This window comes from Peromyscus californicus, unplaced genomic scaffold, assembly GCF_007827085.1.
Source record: "Peromyscus californicus insignis strain IS unplaced genomic scaffold, ASM782708v3 Scaffold_6__1_contigs__length_162567912, whole genome shotgun sequence".
In the NCBI taxonomy this organism is placed as follows: domain Eukaryota; kingdom Metazoa; phylum Chordata; class Mammalia; order Rodentia; family Cricetidae; genus Peromyscus; species Peromyscus californicus.
Genome location: NW_026294584.1, coordinates 53,787,088 through 53,800,517, shown reverse-complemented (window position 1 = coordinate 53,800,517; position 13,430 = coordinate 53,787,088). Strand labels below are relative to the sequence as shown.

Below are 13,430 nucleotides of genomic sequence, written 5' to 3'. Positions count from 1 at the left end.
GGGAACCAAATTCAGGTCCTCTGGGAGAGCTGTACATGTTCTTAACTTCTAAGCCATCTGCCCAGGACACCCCCTCCCTCAAGATTACTTTTCATTTTGAATTTTAACAAATATTATTTATGATTCACTAAGCCTCTTTCAGATCCATAATGTGATCACATAGAAGTTTGTAATAATAATGGACTCACTCTGCTGTGGCAATGGCCATGGAGTAGCCATACAGATTGTGAACATCATACTGCTTGCCCCAATGTTGAATTGCATCCATGCAGAGAGTCTTAGAGAACAAGTGCCCATCCAGGATCTCTGCAACAACAACAAATGACCAATCAGGGAAAACTTTCCAAGCTAATTCTTACTTCTTAACTTCCACACATCCTGTAAAGATGGCTGCATTGGCCAGGTTTTTATTGTAGCCATCCTGAAAACAAATGTGCTGTGTTCTGATCATCAGAAGACCATCTAGTTGATGTAATTTTTCTGATACAAAAATGCATTGTGTCACCCACACACTCCTGATTCTCAGAGGCAGAGAAGAGAATATAATCCAGCTAGAATTTCAATCTGAATTTTTCAAACCAATATAACTGACTCAAAATAAGAAACATTGGATGAAAGTGTAATTTAGCTTCTGACTCCATTTTCCCTTAATCACATGTTGCATAGAGTGATTAGTAGTCTTAGTTTCATTCACATATTCTCTGCTCCTACTCAACCACTGTGGCTCCCATGGAAATGAACTGTGTATTCTATTTATTAATATAGATTCTTGACAATTTATTTACTTCTGACCTATTTTTTAAATTCATTCTACATGTTAATGCCAGATTAATACTTCTAAAATGAGTTGACAATCCTACATCCCTCTGACAAAACTATAAATAGCTTCTATCACAGAAAGAATTAAGTGAGGACTGTTTGGCCTCCCATCAAACCTCTTCAACATTTGAGTCTCACCTACATCTGCCTCAGTTTCCTAGTTTGTCTTCAGACTGAAGTTACCATGAGTGTTATAACCCTAGAAGTTTCGTTTTTCTTACTCAAGATATAATTTTCTTCTTGGCTCTGTATCTTTCTTCAAACAACAATTAATACTGTGGTTCCATAACCATATCCTCAGAAGTTGAGGTTCATTTGACTATATGGTTCATGTTCAGCCTTCAAGTTGTGGTCAGCACCAGATGTACCCTTACCTGAAGGTCAAGACTACCCATCTGGTCTCTTTTGTAAGCTCTATGAGATTCACCTTGAAAGTGGCACTAACTAATCACTAGCCTCTGAATTCTGCATCATATGTGTTTTGGAATTTCCCCTACAACAGCATGGACTAGGCATAGAAGAACTAGATTATCCATTGAGAATTTATGCCTCCTCAGAGAACCATGGACAGTATATTGAATTTCTTTTCCAGTTTTCTTTATGTAGTGCCCACATTCCTTTCCCTGTGAACATTATTGTTCAGTGGTTCAGGTCTATCCTTGTAAGTTTAAAATATCACATACACCTTGCCACATCAATCACAATGACTTACTTGGTGTGAATGGGGGATAATTGAGGTTGTTTGTGGAACATCCTGAAACTGAGCCATCAACAAAGTTGGAGACTTCATTCATATCCTACCAGAGAGCAAAATCTATTAGGCAAAGAAGCATGCTGTGTTTATATAATGGTAGTGTGCTTTTGTTTCTGAGGATCAGATAAATTACTCTACATATTTCTTTTTAAGAATGTCCCATGCGCCGGGCGGTGGTGGCGCACGCCTTTAATCCCAGCACTCGGGAGGCAGAGGCAGGCGGATCTCTGTGAGTTCGAGGCCAGCCTGGTCTCCAAAGCGAGTTCCAGGAAAGGCGCAAAGCTACACAGAGAAACCCTGTCTCGAAAAACCAAAAAAAAAAAAAAAAAAAAAAAAAAAGAATGTTCCATGCATAAAGTAGAAATATAGGTCTCTATCTTCTCAACTCACTAGAAATTTCATAGTGCCTATGAATTTCCCTGCTAAAAGAAATCACCAAATTATCACCATTAGTATCTAAAATGAAAACCAACTCCTGTGCTGGAATCTAAATGCAGTGCTATTGGTTGTCCAAATACATCTTTGGTTGCTATCATTTTACAGAATTTTTGCTGTCATCTTTTTAGATGATTGTATTATTTGAATTTTCTACAGTTCTTTTATAAATAGAAAATTTTCAACTGTGGGCCTAAATTTCATTCAACAGCAGCTGTATTACACCCATATTCATTTGACATTTTATGAGACATTGCTCCTTTATACTTCCAGAAGGTATCTTATACCTGAGCACTTCGGTTTGATGAATCTGTCATCATGTCTACAGAAAAGCCTCAAGCTGACAATTGAACAATCGTGTGCTTTCTGACACTGTAAGAAACATGTGACCCTTGCTTTCAGTTTCTTTCTATGCTCCATGACTCAAAAACATAGCCAGAGATACACACTGTGAATGCCTCCACGGGTCAAAGTGTTCAAACTCACAATCCAAATGCCATCAAACTCCACATCCTTGTGGAACAGCTCAAGTTCTCTTGCCCACCAAACAGCACACTCGGGATTGGTGTAATCAGGAAAGACAGTTGTTCCAGGCCAGACCTGTTGGAGACAAAAAAAAAGAGAGAACACTGATAATAAATTAAGTGAATATAGAATAAGCAAAGAACTTTATGTAGGAATTCCTAATGTGATCGTGGAGACAGAGGTAGAAAGCCATAAGTCTTCTCAGTGTAGAGTAAATCACTTAGAATATGGAGACTCAATCACTCTCAACTGAAATGAAAAGCCACCTGAGAAAATTAATTTTGAAAATGTTGATTGGCAAGCCGGGCGATGGTGGCGCACGCCTTTAATGCCAGCACTCGGGAGGCAGAGCCAGGAGGATCTCTGTGAGTTCGAGGCCAGCCTGGACTACCAAGTGAGTTCCAGGAAAGGCGCAAAGCTACACAGAGAAACCCTGTCTCGAAAAACAAAAAAAAACAAAAAAAAAAAAAAAAAAAAAAGTTGATTGGCTATTTAAATGAATGAATCTAAGGGTAAAAGCACTGTCTTGTTGGCCAGTCTTCAGCTCTTTTTCACATTTCCGTGTTGCTTCTCCTACTTTCAGGTCTAAGGATTGAAAATGGAGATATGTTTTGTATGAATTTCAATTGACCCATTATAATCTACAGATTCTAGCATTACTTAATTTTCTCTATTCTTTCTCTATCCAATTCCCTTGGACACTATATTTTGAAGGGCTATTGTGGATATTAAAAGGTAAGCAGAAGATAATACCTTCATGAAAAACAAGATAATAAAAGAGTTCAGGAAAAAAAAAGTGATAAGTATATTATTCATTGACAGGAAACTGAGTCAAGAGTGTCATGACCCTTTTCAATTGGATTTACCTAGTAGGCAGTGACTAATGCCAGTTTCAGTGGAGCGATGTGAGAAGCAGGAGTGTAGTGGCAAGAGGGGAGAGGGTAAGGAAATGGACACTCAGTGAGCGAGTTGTCATTGAATGGATCTGGCTGGGGAAAACATGTAAGAGCTGGAGTAGATAGTAGGCATTTGGGCATGAAAAGGCAAAGAAAAGCTTATCCTCAGCATGTTGAAGTTCTTTGAAGATGTACCAGACAACCACATACTTATCCACAACCACTCACAATCCAGCCAGAGACAGAGCCACCACTTCCCTATTAAATTACCTCTCCAATGAGTGCGTTTACACCGTCAGAACTATTCACCCAGATTTTCATTGCTGAACCTCTGTCATATGGACCATAGGGATCACTTGGGAGAGAGTTGTTAGAAATGGCTGGATCCTAAGAAAAAAGAAAACACAATGAAAAAAAAACTTACTTTAAGCTAAAGGTTGAATCTCAACAAAGTCTCCAATAAAATAGGCACATTCAAATGTTGCTGAAGGCATATTTTCATTTCACTGGAGGCCAAGTAGGGAGAAGGGGACATAATGAAAAGGATGAGCAACCACCTAATTTCAGAGTTAAAAAGGAAGTGCATACCAAAATGATAATAAGTTTCTGCCCATTGTTGTGTAGCTCCTTAACAAACTCCGGGAAGCCTTTAAAATTCACTGGGTCGTAAGTGAAGTCCTTCCTCTGGTCCATATAATCAATGTCAGCATGCTGAACATCCTGAAAGAATACAAGCGTCCACAATTTAGTGCCTACGAATTTCCCTGCTAAAGGGAATCACCAAATTATCACCATTAGTATCTAAGATGAAAACCAACTCCTGTGCTAGAATCTAAATGCAGTGCTATTGGTTGTCCAAATACATCTTTTTGAAGAGCAATTTGGAAAACAAATTGTCTCATTATCTCCCTAAGGCTCAGCCCCACCCCTGATATCAGATTAACTGCACAATTTATGACAAACCACTGGGGCTATCTAAACAAAACTCACCCTACACACAAGAGAAAGAGAGGACGGGGATGTTTCTTCTCCCTTCTTCCCCATTTCACTATCATAATAATCCTAATAACTATTTTTGTTACCTCTACCGCAGTCCATCCGTGTGTATTCTTTCCTAGTTTTATATGAAAATAGCGACACTGGAACAAAGTTTATACTGTGCCTATGTCCAGGAAATGAAGAGGGAGACAGAACAGGATTGTTCTAGTTTTTTTAATTCCCCCTTTCTGTCTTCTAGACACCTCATTTCCCATTACAGCCCCCAATATAATAGAAATATTCATAATCAGCCACTCAAAGCAGAAACATTTTAGTACAACATGTACACTATGCTTCCTTCTTGAACTTTCAAGACTGGACGCCCATATGCAACTCTGAATTATTTTCAGGTCCATTTCTCAGTATTTCTTTTCACATCTTATTCCACTGTGCACCAAGAAATCCTCTTCCCCCATCCCCCAGATTACTCAGGAAGGCAATGTCTGCCTGTATGTAAGAAGAACCATACAGAGTAGAGAGGCACAGAGATGCTGGCGATCTGAACTGGCAACCCTGTTCCTTTGGCTAACTACTACAAATGGGGTTTATATCCTAACTAGGGATGAAAATGGAATTCTGCAGTGAGTAAAGAAGACATGAGCTGGGCCTATGAGTCCACATGGGCATTCTCACTATTCTGATGGCTGGGCTTATTCTCCTCACCTCACTTCTGCCTCTGCTGTTCCTGTCTCTCATTCCCTCTCACCCCAAGAGCCATAGTCCCTGAGGGTTGGAAGACAAGAGAGGCCAGCCAAAGACTGGAGTCACCTACCCAAATGTCTTGCACAACTCTCATTTACTGTCTTCACCTAGTCACCCTGTGTTTTTAAATCTCACTCTCCCACCTGTTCTAGTTTCTCATTTTCTTCCCAATTCCAAGGTCTACTGAAGTTCTATTTCAAATACAAAATGATCACAGTGTGCGAGAAGACAAATCCTGTCAACTGACTAGTAAACAGCCACCAAAACACCACTGCAAAAGAAATGGACCTCAACCTTGTCATTTGACTTTGGGGTAAATCTACTTAAATGTGAATTCTATCACCAACAAGCTAAATGGTTACAATGAAACTACTTCCCTAATTTAGTTTCAGTTTCTTACCTGTGTCTGAGCCAAAAAAAAAAGCCAGTTAGATTAGATTATTTGGACCTGAACCAGTTTCATGTGTGTGCACATATGAGTGCGTGCGTGTGTGTGTGTGTGTGTGTGTGTGTGTGTGTGTGTGTGTGTGTGTGTGTGTGTTGTCTAACTCTTCTCTTCTTCAATGTCTTCTCAAAATATCTGTTAAAATTTATTAACTAATGAGGGGTTGGGAGATGGAAGATGGAAGACCTGCATTATGCATTACCTCACACAAAACCTGAGAATCAAGTTTATACCAAGGTCTTAGAGAACTCTTATATCACTTTTATAGTCAATCTCTGCCATGATATATTTAAATCAAAACAATTCAACCAAGACTATGTATAAAGTAATAAACCTATATGGAGAAGCATAAGCTAAAATCTGAGCTAAAGACAGAATTAACTTAACTCAAAATTAAGTTCTGTAAAAATGCAGTCAAGACAATAAGCATGAGAAAATTGAACTGATAAAACAATACACAGTCAGAAACCAGGTTGCTGCCTCATCTATATTATTAGTCTTTAAGTACCACTTCCTACTGAAGAGAACCACAGTTCTTTCAAAACGAGTGATTGATCTGACAAACCCTCTAGTATTCTAAAGGCATAAAAGTCATTTTATTGCCAGAAGGGGAAAGAACTCAAAGAGGGAAAGTATGGAGAAGGTAGAGGCTGTTCCTGTTCCTCTGTGGATTTCGTTTTGGAGAACTATGTTCAAGCTTACTTACATATGGGAGCTGTGCTGCACGGTTTCGATCCACAACGTTCTTCATATTGTCTAGGGTTCCATAATCATACCGGCTGAGCTGAAACCCAAGCGCCCAGTATGAAGGCAGAGTTGGCCGCCCGATGAGCTGAAATAAATATGTGGAATGAAAGTCAGTAATACTGTGTGTGTGCACATGCATGGGGGAGGGTTGCATGTGGCGGACAGAGATCTATGTAGGATCTCTTCCTTAGCTGCCCTCTCCTTTAATTTGAAGGCAAGATCTCACATTGAACTTGGAGCTCGCTAATTAGCCCCACTGTATAAGTGGCTGACGAGCACACCCCAGGGATTGTCCTGTCTCTGTCTCCCCATGGGGAGGTTACAAGTATACACCACTGCACCCAGCTTTTTACAGAACTGCGGGGGATCTGAACACAGGTCCTCATGCTCATGCAGCAAGTCATCTTGTACCAATTAATTCATCTCACAGCTCAATACTTTTTAAGATAAAGCTGTTTTATGCATTGGTTTAGGGCACAAAATATATTCAGTTTTCTGGTGTATTGATTCATTAACATTATAATGCTAGTCAACTTTTATATCTCCCTTTTAAGAGTAAGGGCACATTTTGGTATCTTTATATCCTTTCACACTTTTATAATATAAAAACCTTATAAAAAAATTTCCGGTGTGTATATAAGGTCTGTCCTATGTCTGAAATGTATCATCTCAGGCATATCTAACTCACACGTGTGTGTTAAGTTTACATCTCTTAATGTTTGGTACATAGGATTCCCTCAGTCATAACCATGATTTCATGTTTACCTCTAGATATTCTTGAACAACTTCCTCAGGTGTGTTCCCCAAGAAGACATAGAAGTCCAGAATCCCCCCAATGGGGCGGTATGTGATTGCTGGAGTCGGCTGAAGGGTAACCTCTTAAAAGATTAAAATAGAAGAAAATAAAAATTAGGATTTGTTCTATTGAAATGACTACAAAATGTATAGCCATCGACACTAACTACCTGAACTTTGGTAAGGTGATTTTTAATGCCCCACGTGTTGTATATAAAGAAACAAATTCTCACATACATGAGAGTTAAAATATTTGTTCAGCAACAAATGTCAATAGCAGGAAACTAGAATGTCCTTACTCCTGTGCCATGTCCCAGGCTCTGTCTAAAGAACAACCAGCCTCACAAATGAATCCAGAATTAGTCATGGCAGCACAATAGTTACTTGAGGCTGATGGCCATTGTTACTGATACCCCTAGTTACCCAAAATCAGAGCCCCTCAAAATAACTCAGCTGTCACAAATCCATTCCGTGGAAGCAACTCTAATCTCCTCTCAGACAATGAACATCAGTAAATACTGTCACAAGAATGTCACATTCCCCATCTGTTTTCAGGCCCGTGTATCTTTCCTGACACGTGTTCTCCTGCGCATGCCCATTTCACCTTGCCTGCTACTCCTGAGATTCTGTGCATGCTCATTTCACCTTGCCTTCCTGACACTTGTTCTCTACCCATGCCCATTTCACCTTGCCTGCCAGCCACTGTTAAGATGGTGTATAAGCTTCAAGTTACAATCGTCCCTTTCAGTTACTCAACCCCAGCACACCTGTCTGTATAATCTTTGCATATGCAAATAAACTCTGACTTTTGCTTTCTGGTCTCTTTCTGGCAGTTTAGTTTGCAGGCCCACAAAAATTAAATCTTAGAAGGTAGAAGAAAAAAATCTCTCTGAACCTGTCATTCTTGTTCTACACCTCATCGTTACTGTAAATACACAGCCCAGCTAGACACTCTGAAGTACTAGCCACAGTGAAGAAGAGTCAAAGTAAAGCAGGTCAGAGACGATATCATAAATGCCAAGTCCCATTACTCTCCAATCACCCTCCTGAGCAGTTGTCTCCTAGCCTTGCTCTGTGTCTAGGGATAGAGGGCCTCAGAGTCTTCTGAAAGCACTCTTAGGTCATACAGGACTAATTCACACAGAGAACCTAGGGCCTTGTAGCTTTCCCATTAAGTCTTGACTCAACTCATTTTTGTGATTCCTTTTAAAACCACCTGAAACTGGACAGCCAATGTATTCTTTTTGTCTGTTCTTGGGCTGTTTGTATTCTAGAATGATCTTGGATCATCTAGACTGCTTCTCAAAACCAAACAAAAACTATAGTGAAGAATTAGATCTTTCTTGCTTACTTAATCCTTAAATTATTGCAAGCCGATACGTCTATAAAAAGAGCATAAATTATGAGAAAAAGGCTTATGCAGACCTTTGGCTGTTAAATCAATGCTTATTCTCAATATCAATATTCATCTTGTATGGACATGAAAGACTGTGTGGGCTACATCTTTGAATAACACTGATCTAATCCAATGATAATCAATTAGGAGAGTTAGGCTCAATATCTCATGCCCACCATCAACCCTGGGAGATATTTATCCATCCCTTCTTCCCCTGTGGTGACTGTACTGGAGCTGCCAGTCAAGATCTCTTAACGTAGGACTAAGAAGGAGTTATGCTCTGTGGGTAGATCCTGTCTCACAGTAGATTACAGGAAGAGTTATCCTAACTCTGTAATAACAAATATTCCAGAAGAGGCCACCAGATTTGAGAGTTGAGAACTCAGGAGAGAATCTTTTGCACACAGATCCCATGGGTAACCAGGTAGGGATGTCACAGCTAGAGAGCACAGCCAGGCATGCTTTAAACATTGTGAAAGGGATTCATTCATTCAACCATAGTGCTATAAAAGGAGCTCTGATACATTATATGCTTGTTTGTTTAGGAATATTCCTTTGTCCTTTACCCATGGCATTGCTGTTCATCAGAAACACCCCAAAGGATAATCCACTGTTATCTTCAAGGCACAGGAAGAATGTCTGTACGCCATACAAGTTATTTCCTTCCTGTAGGAAGACAATTAAAAAACAAACATTCACAATTAGTCTAAACATCACATCATGATCAATGAAGATGTCAATGAATTTTATGAGTTCAGGTCTCTGTTTAGAGGATGTTAACAAGTAAGTTGGTGCTTTCTCAAATAATGCACCGACTCTGACTATTAATCTAGTATGTATATGGAGATCTTGACTTTTGTTAAAATATGGAAGGATATGAATTCTGAAACTATTGTTCATAGAATCTCTATTCTCAAAGAGGACTATCTGATCCTAACTTAACCTCATCTGCAAGTGTTTTATTCGAATTTTAATATAAATCAGCATCCATATGGAGCTCTAAGTGGTTGAAAGTTCACACTGCCCCATGGTAGAAGCTCCAGATTAGGTCATCATCACCAGTTACTCCCCATAAGCTGCTCTCTCAACACATTTTTGCATTTGTCTAAGAGATGTTTGGGTAGCATGTGTTTAAGTGAGACAGAGAAGGGATAAGACGCGCTCTCTCCTGCCTGAAAAACAGTTTACCACAGGCTCTTGATTTCAATGGGAAATCTACTGAGCATATTCTATGTGCCATGTTTTCTTCTTGATACTTTACATGTCTCAGCCATTTCATCCTCACTATAACCTGTAAGATGAGTATATAAACCCCACTTTAAGTTTCACGCTCACGGACTGATCTAGCTAAGCATCTAACATTACCCTCATTTTACAGATAAGGAATTGAAGACCCAGAGCAGTAAGAACCTGCTCAGAATCACATCACTGATAAGGAGAAGATCTCAAAAGCAAAACCAAGCAGTGTCACTCCGGATTCTCCCTCTAAACTGCAATGCCATGTGACACTCGAGATTAAGGTTGTGATATTCACAGGAAAGGAACCTGAAAGCTTACATCATTGGGAGTTGTGTCCCTGGAAAACAAGGACCAGGTCTTCCAATTCATGTCATGCCGGTACTGCTGGTGCACGTGTTCACCCAGACCATATACGTTAGCACTTGGCAGTCGGGTAGAGAGCTGCAGGAACTGGTCGGAGAAGAGAAGGGGTCCAATACTTGAGTCAAACCTAGACACAGGACAGAATCACAGACATGAGTGATAAGTAGGGTGAGAAGGACACAGCCTCTTGTCCAAGGGCTCTTCACAGCTCACTGACTCCGTAGTCCCTCTCTAAGTTTTCCTCTGACATTTTCCCATAGATACCAAGAGGCAAAAATATCTCCAGGCCAGGTACCATTGTGGTACAACCCTTAGGTCTATTCCTTAGACACCTTACCACATGACCAGAGCACTGTACTTAAAATGGTCATAGACATTTAGTAAGTGGTGATTGGTGCTCACGTGATTAGACAGATAGGAGAAAGGGAAAAGAAAAATGTTCAGATAGAAGAAAGTAAAAGGAAGAAAGAATTCTCTCTTTCCCTCTCTCTCCCTCTCTCTCTCTCTCTCTCTCTCTCTCTCTCTCTCTCTCTCTCTCTCTCTCTCTCACACACACACACACACACACACACATACACACACACACACACACACACACACACATGCACACACACACACACACACACACACACACACACACACACACACACACACATTTGGAACACAGCAGTAAGGTCAGCAGCTTACACACTTCCCTTGTCATTATCTTCCTACTCCCACCCCCCTTGATAAATTTCCAAAACTTACAGCACACGGTTATTGCTTTTTCTGGTGACTTGGATGCCAAATGGCTGTTTAGAGACCTCAACTTGGTAGTTCAAGGAAGGAGCAGCATTTCCACTGAAGGGTTGCACATGCTCATGAGGCACTTCATACCTTCCCTTGGTTTGGTCAGTCAACTGCACGGAGAGATGAATAGAAACAAAGTCCAAATGAAAACTGACCTGTCATTCAAAACTACCGGTGACCTCTCCAGCACCAGTCCTTCCTGTGCAGATGGTCCTGGCAACTGGACACTGGTCAAACTGGCATTATGTCTAAAGTCATGTGCTGGTTACACTGCCAGCTTCATATGTTTGTCTGCTGGGTATATATTAGTCTTCAGGTAGAGATACACTGTGATTATGAAGGCTGTCTCTAGAAAATTCAGAGCAGTGGTAGCACATTGATCCCTTCTACAATTTCCATGGTCTCTAGGACAAATGAGTGGAAACTGCAAGTTCATTGGTAAACTCTATATGAATTGAGGAAGTTACCACACAGCAAGAAGGCCATCAAAGACCTTGACAAACAACTACAACAGAGAAAGCTCCTTCCCTTGGCAAAGTGTTCTCCTCTGCAGGGATTGCAGTTATGAGATATGAGAATACTCATGCGGTATAAGATTTTGAGAAAACAAACTACAACCTTGAAGTGGAGGCGGTTCGATGTCTGGTACTCGACTGTGAGCAGGATGTTTTCAATGTCATTTCCAAACAGGGGTGCAGAAGGCAAGTTTTTCAACTGGGCTGTGAATCCTAACATGTAGAAGAGAAAAGGCTTTCATAGTTGGTTCTGTTAATTTTCAAATAGTGGCCACATAAAATTAAACTTTAGGTCAAATGGGGCAAACAAAAACCTTTATCTTCCAAAGAAGAGAAGATATAGATACACATCCCCTCATGGATATGCACATCTCATCTTGGACTGGATCCTAAAGATAAGTACTGTTAACACTATATCCAAAATTATACAACCTTCTTCTCTAAGATCTGAGTGAAAACACAGCCCCAAATGGCTAACTGTTATGTTCCCTGATCATCAGTCATCCCATGTGGATCAAACACCTTTATGGTCTCAGTTAGTATTCTTTCTCAGTTATGTACTCAGTACATTACAGAGCATCTTGTTCACCGGAGTCATGTCCTCAGTTAAACAGCAAGTGAAGAGAAGGATGAGACCTTGAAGAGTCCCACCCCTTCTTTACACTAGGAGCCTTCTCATGGTGGTACCCACTGTCATCCTCATCCCAGAGTGCTCATTATTATGCTCTTTGTTTAGGGGTAAGAATATTAGCTCATAAAGACTGATGTTAACTAGGTAACTTCTAAAGTATGCTTATAAATTTGTAACTGTTTCCATTTCATAAAAATTACACCAGAATAGGGTTGCAAGGAATCTTGGAGATTATTATTTTTATATTTCACACTTTATAAATAATAAATTTGGGAACCAAAATGGTCATGATGATTATATAAAGTCATGAAGGTGCATAAAAGTGAAGACAGACCTCTGCATACAAACTGTGGTTGTATAGCTTGGGATTTTTGTTGAACTCCTAATAGTGAGAGTGGGGGTGTCTCTGAGTCTTTTACTTGCTCTTGGGATACTTTTCCTTCTACTTGGTTGCCTTGTCCAACTTTTATATGAGGATTTATGGCTAGTCTTATTTTAACTTGTTATGCCAAGTTCAGTTGATATCACTGGAAGGCCTGCTCTTTTCTATAGGGAAATGGAAAAGCAGTAAATCTGGGGGAGGGGACTGAGAGGAAAGGAGGCATGAGATGTATTGGATAAGAGAAGAATAAAGAAAATGAATAAGGCCGGGCGGTGGTGGCGCACGCCTTTGGTCCCAGCACTCGGGAGGCAGAGCCAGGCGGATCTCTGTGAGTTCGAGGCCAGCCTGGGCTACCAAGTGAGTTCCAGTAAAAGGCGCAAAGCTACACAGAGAAACCCTGTCTCGAAAAACCAAAAAAAAAAAAAAAAAAGAAAATGAATAAATCTTTTTATACAAAAAAGAAAGAAAATACACAAATCTTTATATACAAAGAGAAAAATAAAACCAGAAACAGGACACGGTCTCTGAATTCCTGGGGCAGAGGGTGATTACTGCTTGATGCCAAAATAAGATCTAATCACTGACAAGAGCTGTGCCCACCTCTGTCACATATAAAGTGTGACAACAGAGTAGTCAGTACTCTATGTGCTACTACAGGTGTCCCCTAGGATGGAGCCAAGCCCCCAGGTCTAAGGTTCTACCCTCAGCCTACCTGCATTTGTAAACACAGGATCACTCTCCATTTGGTAGCCATGATTCCTGGAATAGTAGCAAGAAACATTAGCGGCTCCCTGAGGATCCCAGCAGCAGCCACGCTGGTCACACGTGTCCTGGAACAGAAATTAGACTATTAGCTCCATTTAGTGCACTACATTTTAGGAAATCCATATTAGCCCATTTGAGATTGTGAGAGCAGCAATTCACTTTTACCAACAAGACCTGACACCAAGTGGGAGAAC

The 13,430-nt window shown here is 40.3% G+C and overlaps 1 protein-coding gene across 1 annotated transcript in view; it reads right to left on the bottom strand.

Moving 5' to 3' along the window:
* Window positions 1–13,430, bottom strand: part of Mgam (maltase-glucoamylase) — a 253,858-nt gene that overhangs the window by 219,283 nt on the left and 21,145 nt on the right. The window contains exons 3-14 of the mRNA XM_052721491.1: window positions 13,184–13,301; window positions 11,562–11,671; window positions 10,902–11,053; window positions 10,110–10,281; window positions 9,119–9,218; window positions 7,127–7,239; window positions 6,321–6,446; window positions 4,018–4,149; window positions 3,700–3,816; window positions 2,495–2,608; window positions 1,532–1,616; window positions 189–306 (exon numbers count right to left, since the gene is read on the bottom strand). Of these exons, the coding sequence (XP_052577451.1) occupies window positions 189–306; window positions 1,532–1,616; window positions 2,495–2,608; window positions 3,700–3,816; window positions 4,018–4,149; window positions 6,321–6,446; window positions 7,127–7,239; window positions 9,119–9,218; window positions 10,110–10,281; window positions 10,902–11,053; window positions 11,562–11,671; window positions 13,184–13,301 (1,457 nt within the window). The remainder of the gene's footprint in view (window positions 1–188; window positions 307–1,531; window positions 1,617–2,494; window positions 2,609–3,699; window positions 3,817–4,017; window positions 4,150–6,320; window positions 6,447–7,126; window positions 7,240–9,118; window positions 9,219–10,109; window positions 10,282–10,901; window positions 11,054–11,561; window positions 11,672–13,183; window positions 13,302–13,430) is intronic.